Source organism: Chrysochloris asiatica, unplaced genomic scaffold, assembly GCF_000296735.1.
Source record: "Chrysochloris asiatica unplaced genomic scaffold, ChrAsi1.0 scaffold00188, whole genome shotgun sequence".
Taxonomy (NCBI): Eukaryota; Metazoa; Chordata; class Mammalia; order Afrosoricida; family Chrysochloridae; genus Chrysochloris; species Chrysochloris asiatica.
Genome location: NW_006408706.1, coordinates 5,784,946 through 5,800,748, shown reverse-complemented (window position 1 = coordinate 5,800,748; position 15,803 = coordinate 5,784,946). Strand labels below are relative to the sequence as shown.

General features: G+C 34.1%; 1 protein-coding gene across 1 annotated transcript in view; it reads left to right on the top strand.

Annotated features, from left to right (window-relative positions):
* Window positions 1-15,803, top strand: part of NDST4 (N-deacetylase/N-sulfotransferase (heparan glucosaminyl) 4) — a 600,446-nt gene that overhangs the window by 304,745 nt on the left and 279,898 nt on the right. The window contains exons 3-4 of the mRNA XM_006872252.1: window positions 882-969; window positions 9,207-9,361. Coding sequence (XP_006872314.1) covers window positions 882-969; window positions 9,207-9,361 — 243 coding nt within the window. The remainder of the gene's footprint in view (window positions 1-881; window positions 970-9,206; window positions 9,362-15,803) is intronic.

The following is a 15,803-nucleotide window of genomic DNA, read 5'->3' as shown; positions in this document are numbered from 1 at the left end:
AACAACAACAACAACAACAATAATAATAATGAATTCCTAAACAAAGCGTATAATGCATTCTGAATCAATAGCACACCCAAGAGTTCCAAATTAAACTACATTTCTTGACATAGGAATAGGAGCAAAGATTAATATAAAGCTTCTATAACTAAATTCTGACTGTAACATTATTATCAATGGAATTTTGCACTGTCTAAAACAAGAAATTAACATACTAAGATTCCATATCTAAGAAATTAAGGGAATTATTGTCACTTCAAAAAATAATTATTTATGTAGATAGTAACATTTCTTGAGTAAATATCACTCTTTCATATCTCTAAATTTGCAAACAATGACCTATTAAATATATATTTCTCTTTAGTTTATACAGTGATAACCCAAACTTTCAACTCAGTATATCTTGAAAAATAATAGGGGAGGTAGCACAGTTAAATAAAATACACCATTGCAATTCAAAGAAAAGTTATCTCTCTGTGCCTTACAACAGCTACAGGAGTTGTCTATAGCCACCAATTTTGAAAAAAAAAAAATTCCCAGGAAAAGAAGTACAATAATCTGATAGCTAACAAATGTCTCAAGAAAGCCCATGAAATGAAAAGTGATTTCAGTTCTGTGTAGTTGGAGAACTGTCTCTTCACAAATATATAATGTGTTTAGGTCTTAACTGATTCATAATTTGGTGACATTTAATAAAAATGCAACTACTACTACTACTAACAGTTTAATTATGAATGGAACATAACAGCATTCATCAGCTACTCAAAAAATAGTAAAACCCCTTTAATTTTGTTTCGTAATGCACACGAATTTTACAAAGAGGCATACCAAAACTTCATATTTATTTTTCTAAAATCATGTTAATTTCTTATTTATTTCAGGCATTACTAGAGACTCAAAATTTACTGCGCACTCAGGTTGCAAATTTTACCTTCAACCTTGGATTTTCAGGGAAGTTTTACCACACAGGTAAGAAGGAGCTTTGTGTTCTCAGGCAGCTACATATAAATAGGAAACAGGATTTTCAATGTTCCATAAGTAGGAGAAATAGAATCATCAGACTGATTATGGGGAAACTTGGACACATTGTATGAGCAGCCAAATCCAAAGTCTTGTTTACTTTGGCAAATGTTCTTAGAATTGAGGGCAAAAGAGGGGCGAACCAAAGTTTTCAACTCAGTAAAAACAACAACAACAACAACAACAAAAAACTATAACCACTGTTTTAAAGATGACAATTTGTCTCTTAGTATGATCTAAGTAAAAGTAGAGTAATTACAAACAATAATAATAATAATAATGGGTGGCATTTTAAAGTTGTCAAATATGATGGATATTTTGTACATACTATTTTCCTTTGGAAACCATCTGGTGAAAAGAGATTAATTGTATAGCCTCAGACATTTAATAGACCCAAAGGGTTGTCTTTCTTAGTTTTCAGATTTTCCCCAAAACATACCATAGCTAATTTGATCCAACGTACATTACAATAATCAAAATTAAGTTTGTATCTCTTTCCATCTCTGTTCAGCCACAGCTGCATTTCTGTTTAGTATCAGCCTCTTAATAAATTCTCCAAATGTGATTGATGTTGACTCGGTATTCTATGTTTCTATATTTCCCATCTTTTTTCCCAAATTCACCTCCAGAACTTGCTGTCTGAATATTAGTATTGCAATGTGTAGCACTAGTATGAAAAGCACTATGTGTATAAAACTGATGTTCTTATATCAATGGCAAAATTAGCACAAAACGATGTGCTGGGCTCTCTATTACGGGAATACTTACAATCTGCTCCCATTCGTGCATCTGTGCTGTAGCTAAATGCTTTGTTTAGGGGCCTGCGCTGTTGTTTCTTCATAACATCTTAGTAGAAACATTTCACAGTATTCTCCATGCCTGCATGCAGTTTACTGACTCATTAAAAATAGTCCGTACAATGGTAGTCTTTAATTATCATAAATGCAGCTTGTTTACCCAAAGAGGCTTTTTAATGTAAAAGCTCAGCATGGTTTATTAGAATACTGAAGCTGCAATGTCTTATTGGTTTTTCCTTAATGCTTTTTCTCTCCTGTTTTGAAACATGTAAATCTGTTTAAAGTAATAGAAGTAAAATTAGTATTTAGATGAGTTGATAAATCAAATGATCGCATATTTTTAAAAGGATATTTTGCAGACGGAGATTTGGGTCATCATAACTGCACACGCAAACCAATTGCAGCTTACAATTTTGAAAATCGACATGGTTTTGTAAATCTTCTTCAAAAGCCGCTACAGAAATGAGTTCAGGCCTAAGAAGCTATGACTATGAAGTTATAAAGCAGATAACTCTGAAGGCTGTATCTACTCATGCAGGGAGAACAAATTATGGGATTATTTAGGGTTCACATACAAACAATACTACTTTGTCTTAAATAGCTGACTATTGTAAGTAAAACTATTCTTTTGGCTGGAATATATCTGGATAACTGCCTCAATTTTATTTACTTTTCATATTCAGACCTATTAAACCTGCCAGCCATGTGCAGAATAAATGTTGATAGCAGGATATAACACTTCCCATTTCTTCTTTATAATCCTGAACATGTACACACTATACAGCCACTAGGAAATGAACACACTATTTAATATCACAGAGATAGTTGTTGAAGGAAGATACCAGAAAAATAACAGGCATATTTTAATGCAGTTTCTTAAATGATCCTTACTGACTCTTCATGTTGAAATTAACCAGCAAATACAATAAGAGAAACATATTATTCTGTGATGCTGTGATAGTATTGCATTTCACCATTATATGAACTTGTAAACCCTGCAAGCTTCCTTTTTTGACATAAATAGGAAATGATTACTTAATTGATTTGCTTTTTTTCTTTAATATGGAATCACTGAAATGGATCCATAAGGTACTTCAAGTGTGCAATCATATTAATGTTTAGTATTATTCATTCATGTAGGAAAATAAAGGTTTCTTCCAGTACATAGGTCAAATGTAGTGATATCCTATATGATGAGATAAGTCTCTCACCTATCTAATCACATTCTAAGGTAGGAGTTGAACTATATAGGCAAAGCGTTGAAAATCAGAGACGTGCTGTCCTTAACATGTGCACTTGGCTGTGATGTGTAACCAGGAAGAGATGGCCTTGTCTCAATGACTGTCTCAGTTCTCGCCCAGGATGATCTGATTTTTTCAGGGCAGGAGTATACTGATTGATGAGCCTCATTGTTTTGAAGACATTTAATCACATATACCCAGTATAATAATGATTGATTCTGCATTTCTTAGACTGCTTTACTTATTTGTATTTCCCCTGTATTCTTTCCTGTTCACTTCTCTGTCCTTCACAGGCTAAAAAATAATTTCATCTCCAAAGAAAAAAAGGCATAGCAGGAAACATTCTCAAAAGTTTGACACTCTCACAGGTGCCAGAATGAAAGAGAAAGAATATACTGCTGAAAACACACACATAAACATATATACACACACCAGAAGTGAAATATTTAGTCTGAAATATTTAAAAACTAAATGAAAGCCCAATTAAAAAATGAATTCATTACACTTAGAAGCCTTTTTAAGGCTGAAGGTTTATAAATTTTGTTTTCCAGGGAACTTGATTTCTAATAATAATCATTACTATTTTTTATAATCAAAAATGACTTGAATATGACAATAATTGCTTCATGGAAAATATTTACGAATTTGATTAATAATCATATTTACTAGGAGAACTTATTTTACAAAGAAATATTTTTTATATGAAACTACTAACTTTCAAACATGAAGTTTAAAAAAATGTTATTTCTTTCTCTTAAGTTGTATTTTGTTTCCCTTTATTTTTCTATATAAAATATTGATTAAAAGATTGGATATTAGAATCATACTGTCTCAGATCAAATCAATCAATGTGAACACAGAGTCCTTAACCTTTCTGTGCCCTAGTTTCCACATCTACAAAAATGGGAATAATAACAGTTAACTCATTTGGAACATATCTTAATGCATTGTATTATATTAGTGTTTATTATTCTTGTTTAAAAAGTTTTTTGTATAAGAATCATATATTATCAAAAAATGTTAATAGTTCACATAGCTGTTGTCTAACTTCAGAACTGTAGATACCTTTTAACCGATTTTCATCCCCTGAAATTAGTTATTTTTGGAGCCCTGTTGTGGGGCTCTGGTTTAATGTGCTGGACCATAAGGTCATTTGAAAGGCAAAGTTGGCAGTTCAAGCTTACCAGTGGTTCCTCAGAAACCCTATATAGAGTCACTATAAGCCAGAATCGCCTACAGGGCACTTAATAACAATAGCAATAACAATTATACTTATTTAAAACTTTAAAGCAGTTTATTATATACTCAACTGTATCAAAATGTGTCAGGCTCAATGTATACAGAAATTAGGAAACTTCTCTGTCAATTTAGAAATTGTCATTTTTTACAAGCGATATGCAATTTATAAAGCAAACATTTGTGAAAAAGACATAATGCAGACACTGGGGTCTTATCGCTCTTATTTTAAATTTATAGTAAGGAAATTGGCATATAGCCCAAATATACTTAAGATAATTCCTAAAATGGAATACTTATGGAGATTTAGAAGAATATTACCTGTACCATAGTCAGTTACAAGTTGTGCTGCAAACCTCAAAGTTAGTAGTTTGAATCTACCAGCTTCTCCGCAGCAAAAGATGAGGCTTTCTGCTTCCGTTAAGATATACAGCCTCGGAAAAATCCAGGTCAATATGAGTAAGAACCAACTCCAGGGCATACAACCACCATTATTCATAACATAGATCCTCCAGACATGATGAAAAATGAATGAATTATTTTGAATTAATTTCTTCTGAAATAAAATATTTTTAGTTCTCTTTGAATAAAGAAAAGTAAAAGGACATAATTTTTCAATTCGAACAAAACATTATTTCACTAGTAATTATTTAAATTTGAATCTAGATCAAGTTAAAAGGTAAAGGCTCAATTGAACATGGAAAATTTAATGGACTGTTGTTATTAAGTGCCTCAAGTCAGTTCTGTCTCATAGCGACCCTGTATTGGGTTTCCATGGAGCAGTTGGTCGATTTGAACTGCTGGCTTTGTCATTAGAAGTCAAGTGCTTATCCTACAGTGCCACACACTTGCCTGGACCTTGTGTTAAGTATGGTCACATGTGGACTATATAATAAAATTTTAACATAATGTAAGTACATATTGTTGTTGTTAAGTACCGTTAAGTTGGTTCCGACTCATCACAACTCTGTATAGGGTTTACAGGAAGCAACTCATGGGTTTGAACTATCTGCTTGTGGCTGGTAGTCCAGTACTTATCTTACACTGTCATACCAGGACTTTAGGTATAGAAAAATATGTGTTCACTGAATTGAAGGCGCTTTGGAGGTAGAGTAGATTATGCATTGAGTTGTTAACCAAAAGAGTGCTACTTCAAATCTACCAGCTGCTTCAAGAAAGAAAGATGATGCTGGCTACTTCCATAAAGAAACCCTTTGGGGTAGTTCTACTCTGTCTTATAGGATTGCTACAAGTCAGAATTGAATCTAAGGCAAAGAGATTATGAATTAAAACATTTAATATTTCCACTTACTTGTATTTATTATTGTTGAAATTTTGCTGTTGTTCCTCAGAATGACTTGGTGCCTTATTGTTCATGAAAGTATTTCCAGTGTCATCTGGCTTTGAGTTATATGATCCGTATTAAATAATAGAAAGGGTGAAAGTAAATTGACCCATTATCTGAAAAAAAAAAAAGATTTTAAATAGCATTCTCAACTTGTAGTGAGTGTTTATAAATTAACCTGATATAAAAATTTCTTCTATTTTATGTTCAGTCATGCATCTGATTATATCAATAGTCTGTGAAATTTTCTTTAAATTGAGTAATTGACCTTCTTTCTGGTCAAGTATGCATTATGTGCTTCCTGCCACTTCCAATAATGATCAGCAGAAGTAAAAGTGAATGGAAATACTTCTCAAACATTCTTTTCTCAAAGCATAACAGGATAGTTCCAGGGGGTAAGAAAACAACCGATTGATTCATGGCATGTGACCAAAAGTAACACCTTCTAATCTATGGCTAATTCTGTAAATTATGGCTATGAGAAAAACCTGGTCTGCAGCACAAACACTTCATGCTTGAGGAAATGATAAACTATTCTTCATTTATATTCCATATTTAAAATTTTCAATCTATTAACAAAAATCAATGGTCTGTGAATCTGAAATACTAATAGCTTTACTAAAGTGAAAGAAACATTGAAATTTAGGATTCCACAGGCCACTCAAAGGAGTCCTGGTGGCACTGTAAGATAAACATTGCAGTGCTAGCAACAAGTCCAGCAGTTCAAACCCACTAGCCTCTCAGAAGAAGAAATATAATGCTTTCTGTACCTGTAAAGATTTACAGACTTAGAAACCCTATACAGAGTTGCTATGAGTTGGAATTTAAACTGATGGCAGTAGGTTTGGATTTGGAGGGTTTGGACAGAGGGAGTAGGGTTAAAATGTGTTCTGGTGTGTCACTGTAGGATAAGCACTGGACTTCTAATTCAAATCCACCAGCTTTGGTCAGTGGCTCAAAACCACCAGCTGCTCTATGGAAACCCTGTGCAAGGTTGCTAAGAGTCAGAACTGACACAATGGCACTTAACAACCACAACATGGTCCACTCGGGATCCTTGATGACACAGTGGTTAAAGCTTTTGGCTGCTAACCAAACAGATATCTGCTCCCAATTCACTAGAAAATTATCTGACAGTCAGCTTCTGTAAAGATTTATCAGCCTGGGGAACCCCATGGCTTGGTTCTACTCTGTCCTATAAAGTTGCTATGGGTTGGAATCAACTCAGTGTCAGAGGGTTTTATTTTGTTTTGTTTTGTTTTTATGGTCCACTCATCTCATTCTTATGACTTTGTCATTTCCAAGACTTCTATTTCTTTACTCCTTGTGTACTATCAACTCACAGTATCAAACTCTAATTAAAATGTGGAGGATCTTACACATTTTGATTGCTATAGATTGTATTCCAAGAAAATTCATACAAATAAGTAAACACAAAAGTTGACACACACATGAGACAATATATGCAGCCTCTAAAGTCAACAGAGTATATTAACAGAGACTGAAGTAGATTATTCATCTAATTCACAGCTATAAAGGAGTTGCTGTTATTAAGTGCCTTCAAGTCGATTCTGACCCATAGCAACCCTGTATAGGGTTGCAAGGAACAGCTGGTGATATTGAACCACCGATCTTGGCAGTTCAAATGACTTTGCAGTCTGACATATTAGCCCGAAGTGCCACAACAGGATTCCTATAGAAGAGTAGCAAGCTACAAAGCAAGCTAAAAGAATTCAATCCCTAACTTTAGACAGTTTATAATCTAGGCAGTCAACATTATTAAAAATGTGTGAAAATATAAGAGATAAAAACTTTTACAAGTATAACCCAGTAGATATTTTTAAGAAGCAGGAGATCCTAACATTTACTAAATGCCTAACTACCTGTAAGATTAAATGTTTAAATCACTTTATCTCATGGATTCTTCACTAAGACCCATGATTTTAAAACTCAGAGAAGTTAATTTGCCCAAAATCACATTGCTAGTTAATTGGCAGAACCAGGGACTAAACCCCAACTACAGAATAAAACCAAATATATGTAAGTATACAGATAAATTTATATAACTAGATATATACTTATATACAAATTGAGGGCAAAGTCATTTGAAATAACAAATAGAAAAGAGATTTTAAAATGAAAATTTTCTTTTCTTTTCTTTTTTGAGTTTGCATTTACTTGTCTATGCTTTTCATATTTCATCTATGCTAAGGCCAATAGAACCCCAAATTCTAACACATTCTCTAGTGATGGTGGTGTGCCAAGGAGTCAATTCTGCCTCATAGTGATCCTGTATAGGGTTTCCGAGGCTGTAAATATTTATGGGAGCAGAAAGCCTCATCTTTCTCCCCCAGAATGGCTGGTAGTTTTGACCTGCTGACCTTGAGGTAGCCCAGCTCATAACAACTACGCTACCAGAGATGCTTTTATTAAGCCTTAGAAAGGACATAGACAAAACAAAGACAAATCATCCCAGATGAGGGAAACCATCAGCATGTATGTCCACTGATCCACAGAGCTAATTATATAGAGCTAATTATATATGATGGGGGAGCGGGGGTAAGGAGGACAGAAAATCATCACAAAATGATTGTTGGTAGGTCAATTAACCACTGTTGCTGGTAGGACTATTTAGGTGGAAAACAGACCATAATTTAGATATGTATACAATTGTAGATTTGAAAAGTTTATAGGATTGGTTCTTAGGCTTCAACCACCTGACTACAGGGTGGTTGTGATATGATTTATGACCATGTATCCCTGAGTCATAACCACAGGATTGCTTTCTTCAAATCATTAAAGGTACACCTAGGCGATTTTCCTGGTTCTTTGTATAAGCCTAGAGACAAAACTATCCCTTCTTGAGCTTGCCCCACGAGTTAAAATTTACTTTCAACCATACCCTACCTGAGGGCAAACTGCCTCTCTCAAGGTTTGTTTGGGAGTTCTTATAGCACATTGCTGTGTCAGTGGTCAAAGATGACTCAAAAGGAGTATGAACTGATGTCAAGGCTTAAAAAAGGAGTTAGGCCTTCCACAAACCAAGTGCTTTAGAATTTAAGATCTAATATACTCCACTCAGCATATATTACTTTTTATAGTAAGAGAAATATTAAAAAAAAAAACATAAGTTAAACTTAAACTTCTATGCAGGAAAAATTTAAGGGAAAAAAATAATAATTATCTCTGATCTTATTGACCCTATGCAATCAAAAAAGGAGCAAATTTTTTCCTAATAACTTAAAACAAAAATAAATCATCTAAAAGTAGGTGTTTTTTATTATTACCATGTAATAGAAAATTGAAACAAGTGTAGTGATAAATTATCCCTAAGTTCTCAATTAAACAACTGTCTGAACTTAGAGATAGCTTCTCCTACCCCACCCTACACCACATCCTAATACCATTTCTGCTGATATGATTTAGAATCTTTTTTTTTCCTAATTAAAACAGCACAGAATTGAATCTATGTAGCAGTAGAATGAAGAATAATGAAAATATGACAAAAATAACCTTTAAGCTAGTATGAAGTTTTCATTAAGCTATGTTTAACTGCATTTTTTATAGGGACTGAAGAGGAAGATGAAGGAGATGACCTTTTGCTTCAGTCCGTGGACGAGTTCTGGTGGTTTCCTCACATGTGGAGCCACATGCAGCCCCACCTCTTCCATAATGAGTCATCCTTAGTCGAGCAGATGATTCTGAACAAGGAATTTGCACTGGTAAGTTGTTTTCTAATTTTTTTCCCCGATTTTTTCTGAGTGGTCATCCATTGTTATTAAGTTCTGCTGAGTCAGTTCCACAGTCAATCATAAAATCAATGTTATTTGATTGCATCCAATGGAACTAGAACAGAATAGAAAATAACAGAGTGTGTAACATGTATTAAGCATCTATTGCTTTGTGAAGGATCCTTAGTTGTACAGTGGGTTAAACATTGGGATGCTAATTTCAGAGGTTCAAACCTATCAGCTGCTCCTCAGAAACCCTACAACAGTGTCCCTATAATTCAGAACTGACTTGACAGCACAGTATAACTGAATAACAAAGAAAGAAAGGATAACATTTGGTGATACATAAACAATTAGATGAAATGCAAATGTCTATGTATATAATTAAAGTTTTACTGGAATGCTGCCGTGCTCGTCCCTTTATGTATTAGCAGCAGAGATGAATAGCTTCAACAGTGACCATATGACCCTCAAAGCCTAAAATATTTATTATCTAGACCTTTACAGGAAAAACACGCACACTTCTACTCTAGATGTTTATTAATCTATTTATTCCTTTAAGAATTTAGTGAAAGGCAGAGATCTCATTTTGAGAAAAATGTTTGTATATACATTCTCACATCATCACATATGACATTTGGGGATCATCTGAACACTCTGAGACTTTGTTGGAAACCCCTTTCTTAAACAATTGTGGTTCTTTCCAAAGCCATGTTAAGAAGCATAGAAGTAACACCACAGGAACACTATCATATTTTAGCTTCAAGCCTAGTTATATTAATGATTCACACTTCTTTCCATCTCTCATTTCCCTGATCAGTGTCAGAAATCAACCTTTCCTAATATTGTCCATAAATACTAGGTAATCAGTTCAAGTGTCATAATAAAGCAATTAAGATCAAGGACTTAGACACTAGAGTGCTTACCTTTGAATTCTAACTTTCCCTTAATGGCTGAGTGCTCTTGAATAATTAATCTCTGTGTGTATTATTTCCCCACTATAATAATAGTAACAACTATCTCATAGTATTGTGTCATTGCAGTGGTTGTCAATTGCCATTGGGTCTATTCTGACTCATAGCAACCCTGTATAGGAGTTTCCAAGGAGTGTCTGGTGGGTTTGAACTGCCACCCTACTGTCAGCAATCCAGTGTTTACCCTACAGTGACACATTAGGGCACTGTGGGATGCATGTAGGGTGTATATTAAATGCTTAGAACAATGCCTGGCCCACAAGGAGTGCTCAATTGCTATTTCCTGAGGACCCCAGGTGTTCTGAGTAGAATTATTCCATGGGGTTTTCAAAAATGAGACCTATAGTAAGCAGATAACAGGTTAGTCTTCAAAGCTGACTACGGATAGGTTTGAACCACCAACCTTTCAGCTAATATTCAAATGCTTATTCCTTTACTGAAACAGAGGCATCAAAAAGGTATAGAAATGAGGTATATCATTGCTGACAACACACTGATCTTGGCTAAACTCAGAGAATACCAGAAAGATGTTTACTTCAATTTTATTGACTATTGTGGAAAATGAAGAGAACTTAAAATCTTTACTTATTCACTGTCCAGCTTTCGCATGCATACAAGGTTATTGAAAATACCATGACTTGGGTCAGGTGCACCTTAGTCCTCAAGCTGAAAACTTTGCTCTTCAACACTTTAAAAATGTCTTGTGCAACAGATTTGCCTAATGCAATACGTTGTTTGATTTCTTGACTGCTACTTCCATAACTGTTAATAGTTCGTCCATGAAAAATGAAGTCCTTGATAACTTCAATCTTTTCTCCATTGTGAAGAATGTTGTTTATTGGTCCAGTGGTGAGGATTTTTGTTTTCTTTACATTGAGATGAAATCCATACTGAAGGCTGTGCTCTTTGATCTTCATCAGTAAATGTTTTAAGTCTTCTTAACTTTCAGCAAGCAAGATTGTATCATCTGCATATCACAGGTTGTTAATGAGTCTTCCTCCAATCCTGATGCCATGTTTTTTTCATATCGTACAGCTTCTTGTATTATTTGCTCAGCATACACCTTGAATAAGTATGGTGAAAGAACACAACCCTGTGACATACCTTTCTTAATTTTAAACCATTCAGTGTTCCCATGTTCTGTTTCAACAACTGCCTCTTGGTCCAGGTACAAATTTCTCATGAGCACAATTAAGTGCTCAGGAATACTCATACATCGCAATGTTGTCCATAGCTTGTCATGATCCACACAATTCAAAGCCTTTGCATAGTCAATAAACCACAGATAAGCTTCTTTTATTTTGTTTTGTTTTGGTATTCTCTGCTTTCAGCCAAGATCCATCTGACATCATCAATGATACCCAAAAAAGCATGCTGAATTCTCACAGTACAAGCTACCTTGAAAACAAGCAATGTCTATGAACTGGCTTAAATATTACCCACTTCAGTTCTACTATGAAGTCTTGCTTTTTAGGGATGTAGTTTATATTTCATAATGGTTGATTTCACATGTCTGTGTAATTTCTTTTTTAAAAGTCATGCAGAGATCTCTGGGAAAGAAACGAATGTAATTGCTTTGTAATGAAATGTTAAAAGCTATTTATAGTCCATTCAGAACAATTTGATTTGTTTAGTCAGTGAGGCTAGATGCTAGACTAAATCTTATAAGTATATTTTGTGGGTAAAGATGCTTATTATATGTTACCTAGTCAAAATATTACAACTGAGAAGAAATCATTTAAACATACATAGTAAAATGACATTGTCCATTGCTACCTGGACAACTCAGTGGAATGTCTCAGGATTCTTCTAGCAGTGACACCTTTATTGCAAACATAACATGGCAACATATGTATGGTCCAACAAGATATTTGTTATTAAATTATTAACTTTCCGTATCCAGGTGACACTTTAAAATCATCACCAATACCAAGAGAGAATGCAGTTAGTTGTGGTTAAGTAGGTTCTGGCTATGCATATCAGAACAGTCCTGCACTATCCTCACAGTTGTTTTATTTTAAACTATTGCTGCTGTGACCCTCCACTTTGCCAAATATAGGGTCTTTCTCCAGGAATTTATCTCTCCTGATAACATGTCTGAAGTATGATACAGAAAGTCTTACCATTCTGTCCTCTAACAAGCATTCTGCTATGCTGCTTCCAAGACAGCATTGTTCTTCTGGTAGTCGGTGATATTTTTAATATTCTTCTCCAATACCACAATTCAAATCCATCAATTCTTCTACACTCTTTCATATTCATTGTCCAACTTTGAAATGCATATGATGTAATTGAAACATACAGTAACTTGGGTCAGGCACACCTTAGCGCTCAAACTGATATCCTCAAAAAAGCATGTTGTTGTTAAGTTGGATCCAATTCAGTGCAACTGTATAGGCTTCCAAGAAGCAGCTAGTGGGTTTGAACTGCCAACCTTGTGTTTAATAGTCCAGTGCTTTTACTACAGCTCATAGGATAGAGTAGGAAATACTAAATGAGATCTTGGCAGGCTAAATTCTAGTCTTGATTGCTAGTGAAAATTTCTAATAAAATTGGTAATTTTGTTAATGTTTTCATGTCTCAAATTCTTCTGCTGAAATTATAATGATTCCCTTTTTTATTCTCTAATCTACAAAGTTTTTAGATAATTAATTTAAGTTCGCTCATCTGCCAACCAAAATCACTGGACCAGATAATGCCACTGATGAATTCCAGCTTTAAAAATCTGTTATCATTGACAATATCAGTCCACAAATTTGGAAGGAACATCTTGAAATACTAATCTGGCTGCAGTTGAGGCAATTATGGAAAGAAATTTTCAAACTAAATGACCAGTTTGTGTTGATAAAAATCAAAAGTGTTTAACTTCCTCTTTTTTTAAAATGCCAGTTTAACAATCCTCAGTACTCCCTTATATAGCTTTGGCAAACAGAGGGATTATGAGTCTAAAAAGCAGACTTGTTCTCATAACATTTCAAACGTTTCAATGTTATGTTAATACCTTCCTACTGATATTTCAAAAATAAATAATCAATTGAAAGGTTTTATTTGTGGGACTTCTCTTAATTCCCTCTGGATACAGTTTATTTCCTGCTATATGTCTAAAAATCATGAGGAAAACAATAAATAGCTGTTTTGTTCACCCTCTGATTTGTTAAAATAGCTTTTATTAATGTAAAGCTTTAAAAAAACACACACTACTATCATCAACTTCTCAGCTTAATCAATGGACACAAAAATTGTCTAGTATGAGTGTGTAGATATACGTGTGGATATAAGTATATATATAAAAGTGTGTAGATATGCTAACCATTGAACATATATGATATGTACATGTGTGTGTGTTTGTATAGGGAATGCCAGTTAAAAAATAAACACAGTCAACCAAGATATGGTTTATAGTTGTATGATATTATTATACTTGGAAAGAGTTCTGGTAGCATGCCATAGGATGAGCACTGGACTTTTAATCTCAAGGTTGATCGTTTAAACCCACCAACCGCTTCTTGGAAACCCAATAGACAGTTGCTATGTGTTGGAACTAACTCAGCAGCACTTTACAACACAACAACAACATTTGGAATGGCATTGTGGTGGGACAAATATTTTCCAAATTCATTTTTACTTAACAAATCATAGATCTTTGCTATCATTTGTTGTTTACGTATGTCAATAAATAGAAGCAATTTTCAAAGATGGCAGGATGCTTACAAAGGTCAAAGAGAACTAGAAACTTTGGCCAGCATGAACATGCTTAATGAAAAAGTTAACAAGAAATATCAGTATGAAAGTATTAACATAACATTTCTGATTTGACCTATATCCACTTTTCTATAATGAAGAGAAAAGTACCTGTAGCTTAAACATGAATCGTTTATTCTTATTCTACATCACTTGCAAAAAACAAAAAGTGAGAATAGTGTTTTGTTGCTTTAAGTTTTACACACAGACCAACTAAAATTTCTAAAAATGTGACACCTTTTGGTCCATTGGTAATAGTAGATCACATAATATCTTAAAGTGATAAGAACTCTTTTTTTTTTTTTTCTAATTCCTTTTTCATTGCTTACTTTCTCAACAGTGATGTGAGCTTTCTGTGACATTTTATTGAATAATATTCATGATTATTTAAGTACCAAATTCTTGAAATAAAAAGGTGGGTTGTATTATTATGAACTGGGTGAAGGTTTACATTGCAAATCAGTGTTCCATTTAATAATTCATACACATTTTTTTTCATGTCTTTGAGAGCAAACCCCACAAATCACTTATTCCATGTCCTTCTTGTTTCCTCCTCTCATTCCTCCTTCTTTCCTACCCCTTCTGAGCTTAGGTAAATCCTTAGGTAAATGCTGCCCCTTTGATCTGAAAAGGTAGATTATTCTAAAAAGTGGGCACCTCCCTAGAGTTATTTGTCCTCTTATAAAAATGCCTATTGTTTGGTTGAAAATTGAGCCATGCAGTGATTTCAGTCCCAGACCTTAAGGGTGACTAAATTCCATAGTCTTGTGGGTTTCACCAGTCTCTATCCAGCCAGTGAGCCTAATCTCTTTTTCATTTTTGAGTTTTTGTTTCACATTTTTCTCAGTCTATCCAAGACTTCTAATATGATCCCTTTCAAAGCAATTGATAAAAGTAGCTGGCTCCATTTAGTTAGGGTCTTAAAGGAGGATATTTTTTAGTCCATAGTTCATTGAACTAATTGTTTCCAAGAGTCTTTGATATTCTTTAATCATCTTTGCTCCATACTGGCAGAGACCAATAGTTATACCTTAGATTATCTCTCACAAGTTATAAGGACCCAAGTTGCTGCTCACCAAACTAGAATGTAAAATATTGTCTCTGTGAGCTCTGTTATACCAACTGACCTTGATGTCCTGAGAACAGGTCCTGAACCCACAGGGCCGGTGACTCATTCTCTCAAGGTGTTTGGTTATACATAAATATATAGATATATACATGGGTAAGAATAGCCTCTGTCAAACATATATATGTGAGTATAGTCCTACTTTCCCTCCAACATTCATTCAGCTTGTGGGTCTACTCATAGATCACCGTTATTGCAGAAATGTGTATATAATAGTATTTACTTCTGTTGACTTAAACTATTGCACCCCTCCCCATGCCTTCATCATTTTTTATTGATTTCCCTCATATTGTATATTACCTCCACCTTCATTAAATTAATATGCCTGTCCTCTAGTTAAAATTGTATCCTCTTTTTCCCTCCCATCAGGAAAGAATATTTCTTTTACTTTAGAAAGTGTTTTCTTGACATTTTAACAAGAATGGTCTCATGTGATATTTGTCACTTTGTGATTGATTTATTTCACTTGGCATAATGTCCTCCATGTTTATCTATATTATGAGGTATTGCACAGATCCATTGTTATTTTTTAATATTGCATAGTATTCCATTGTGTGTATCTACAAAAGTTTATCTGTTCTTCCATTCATAA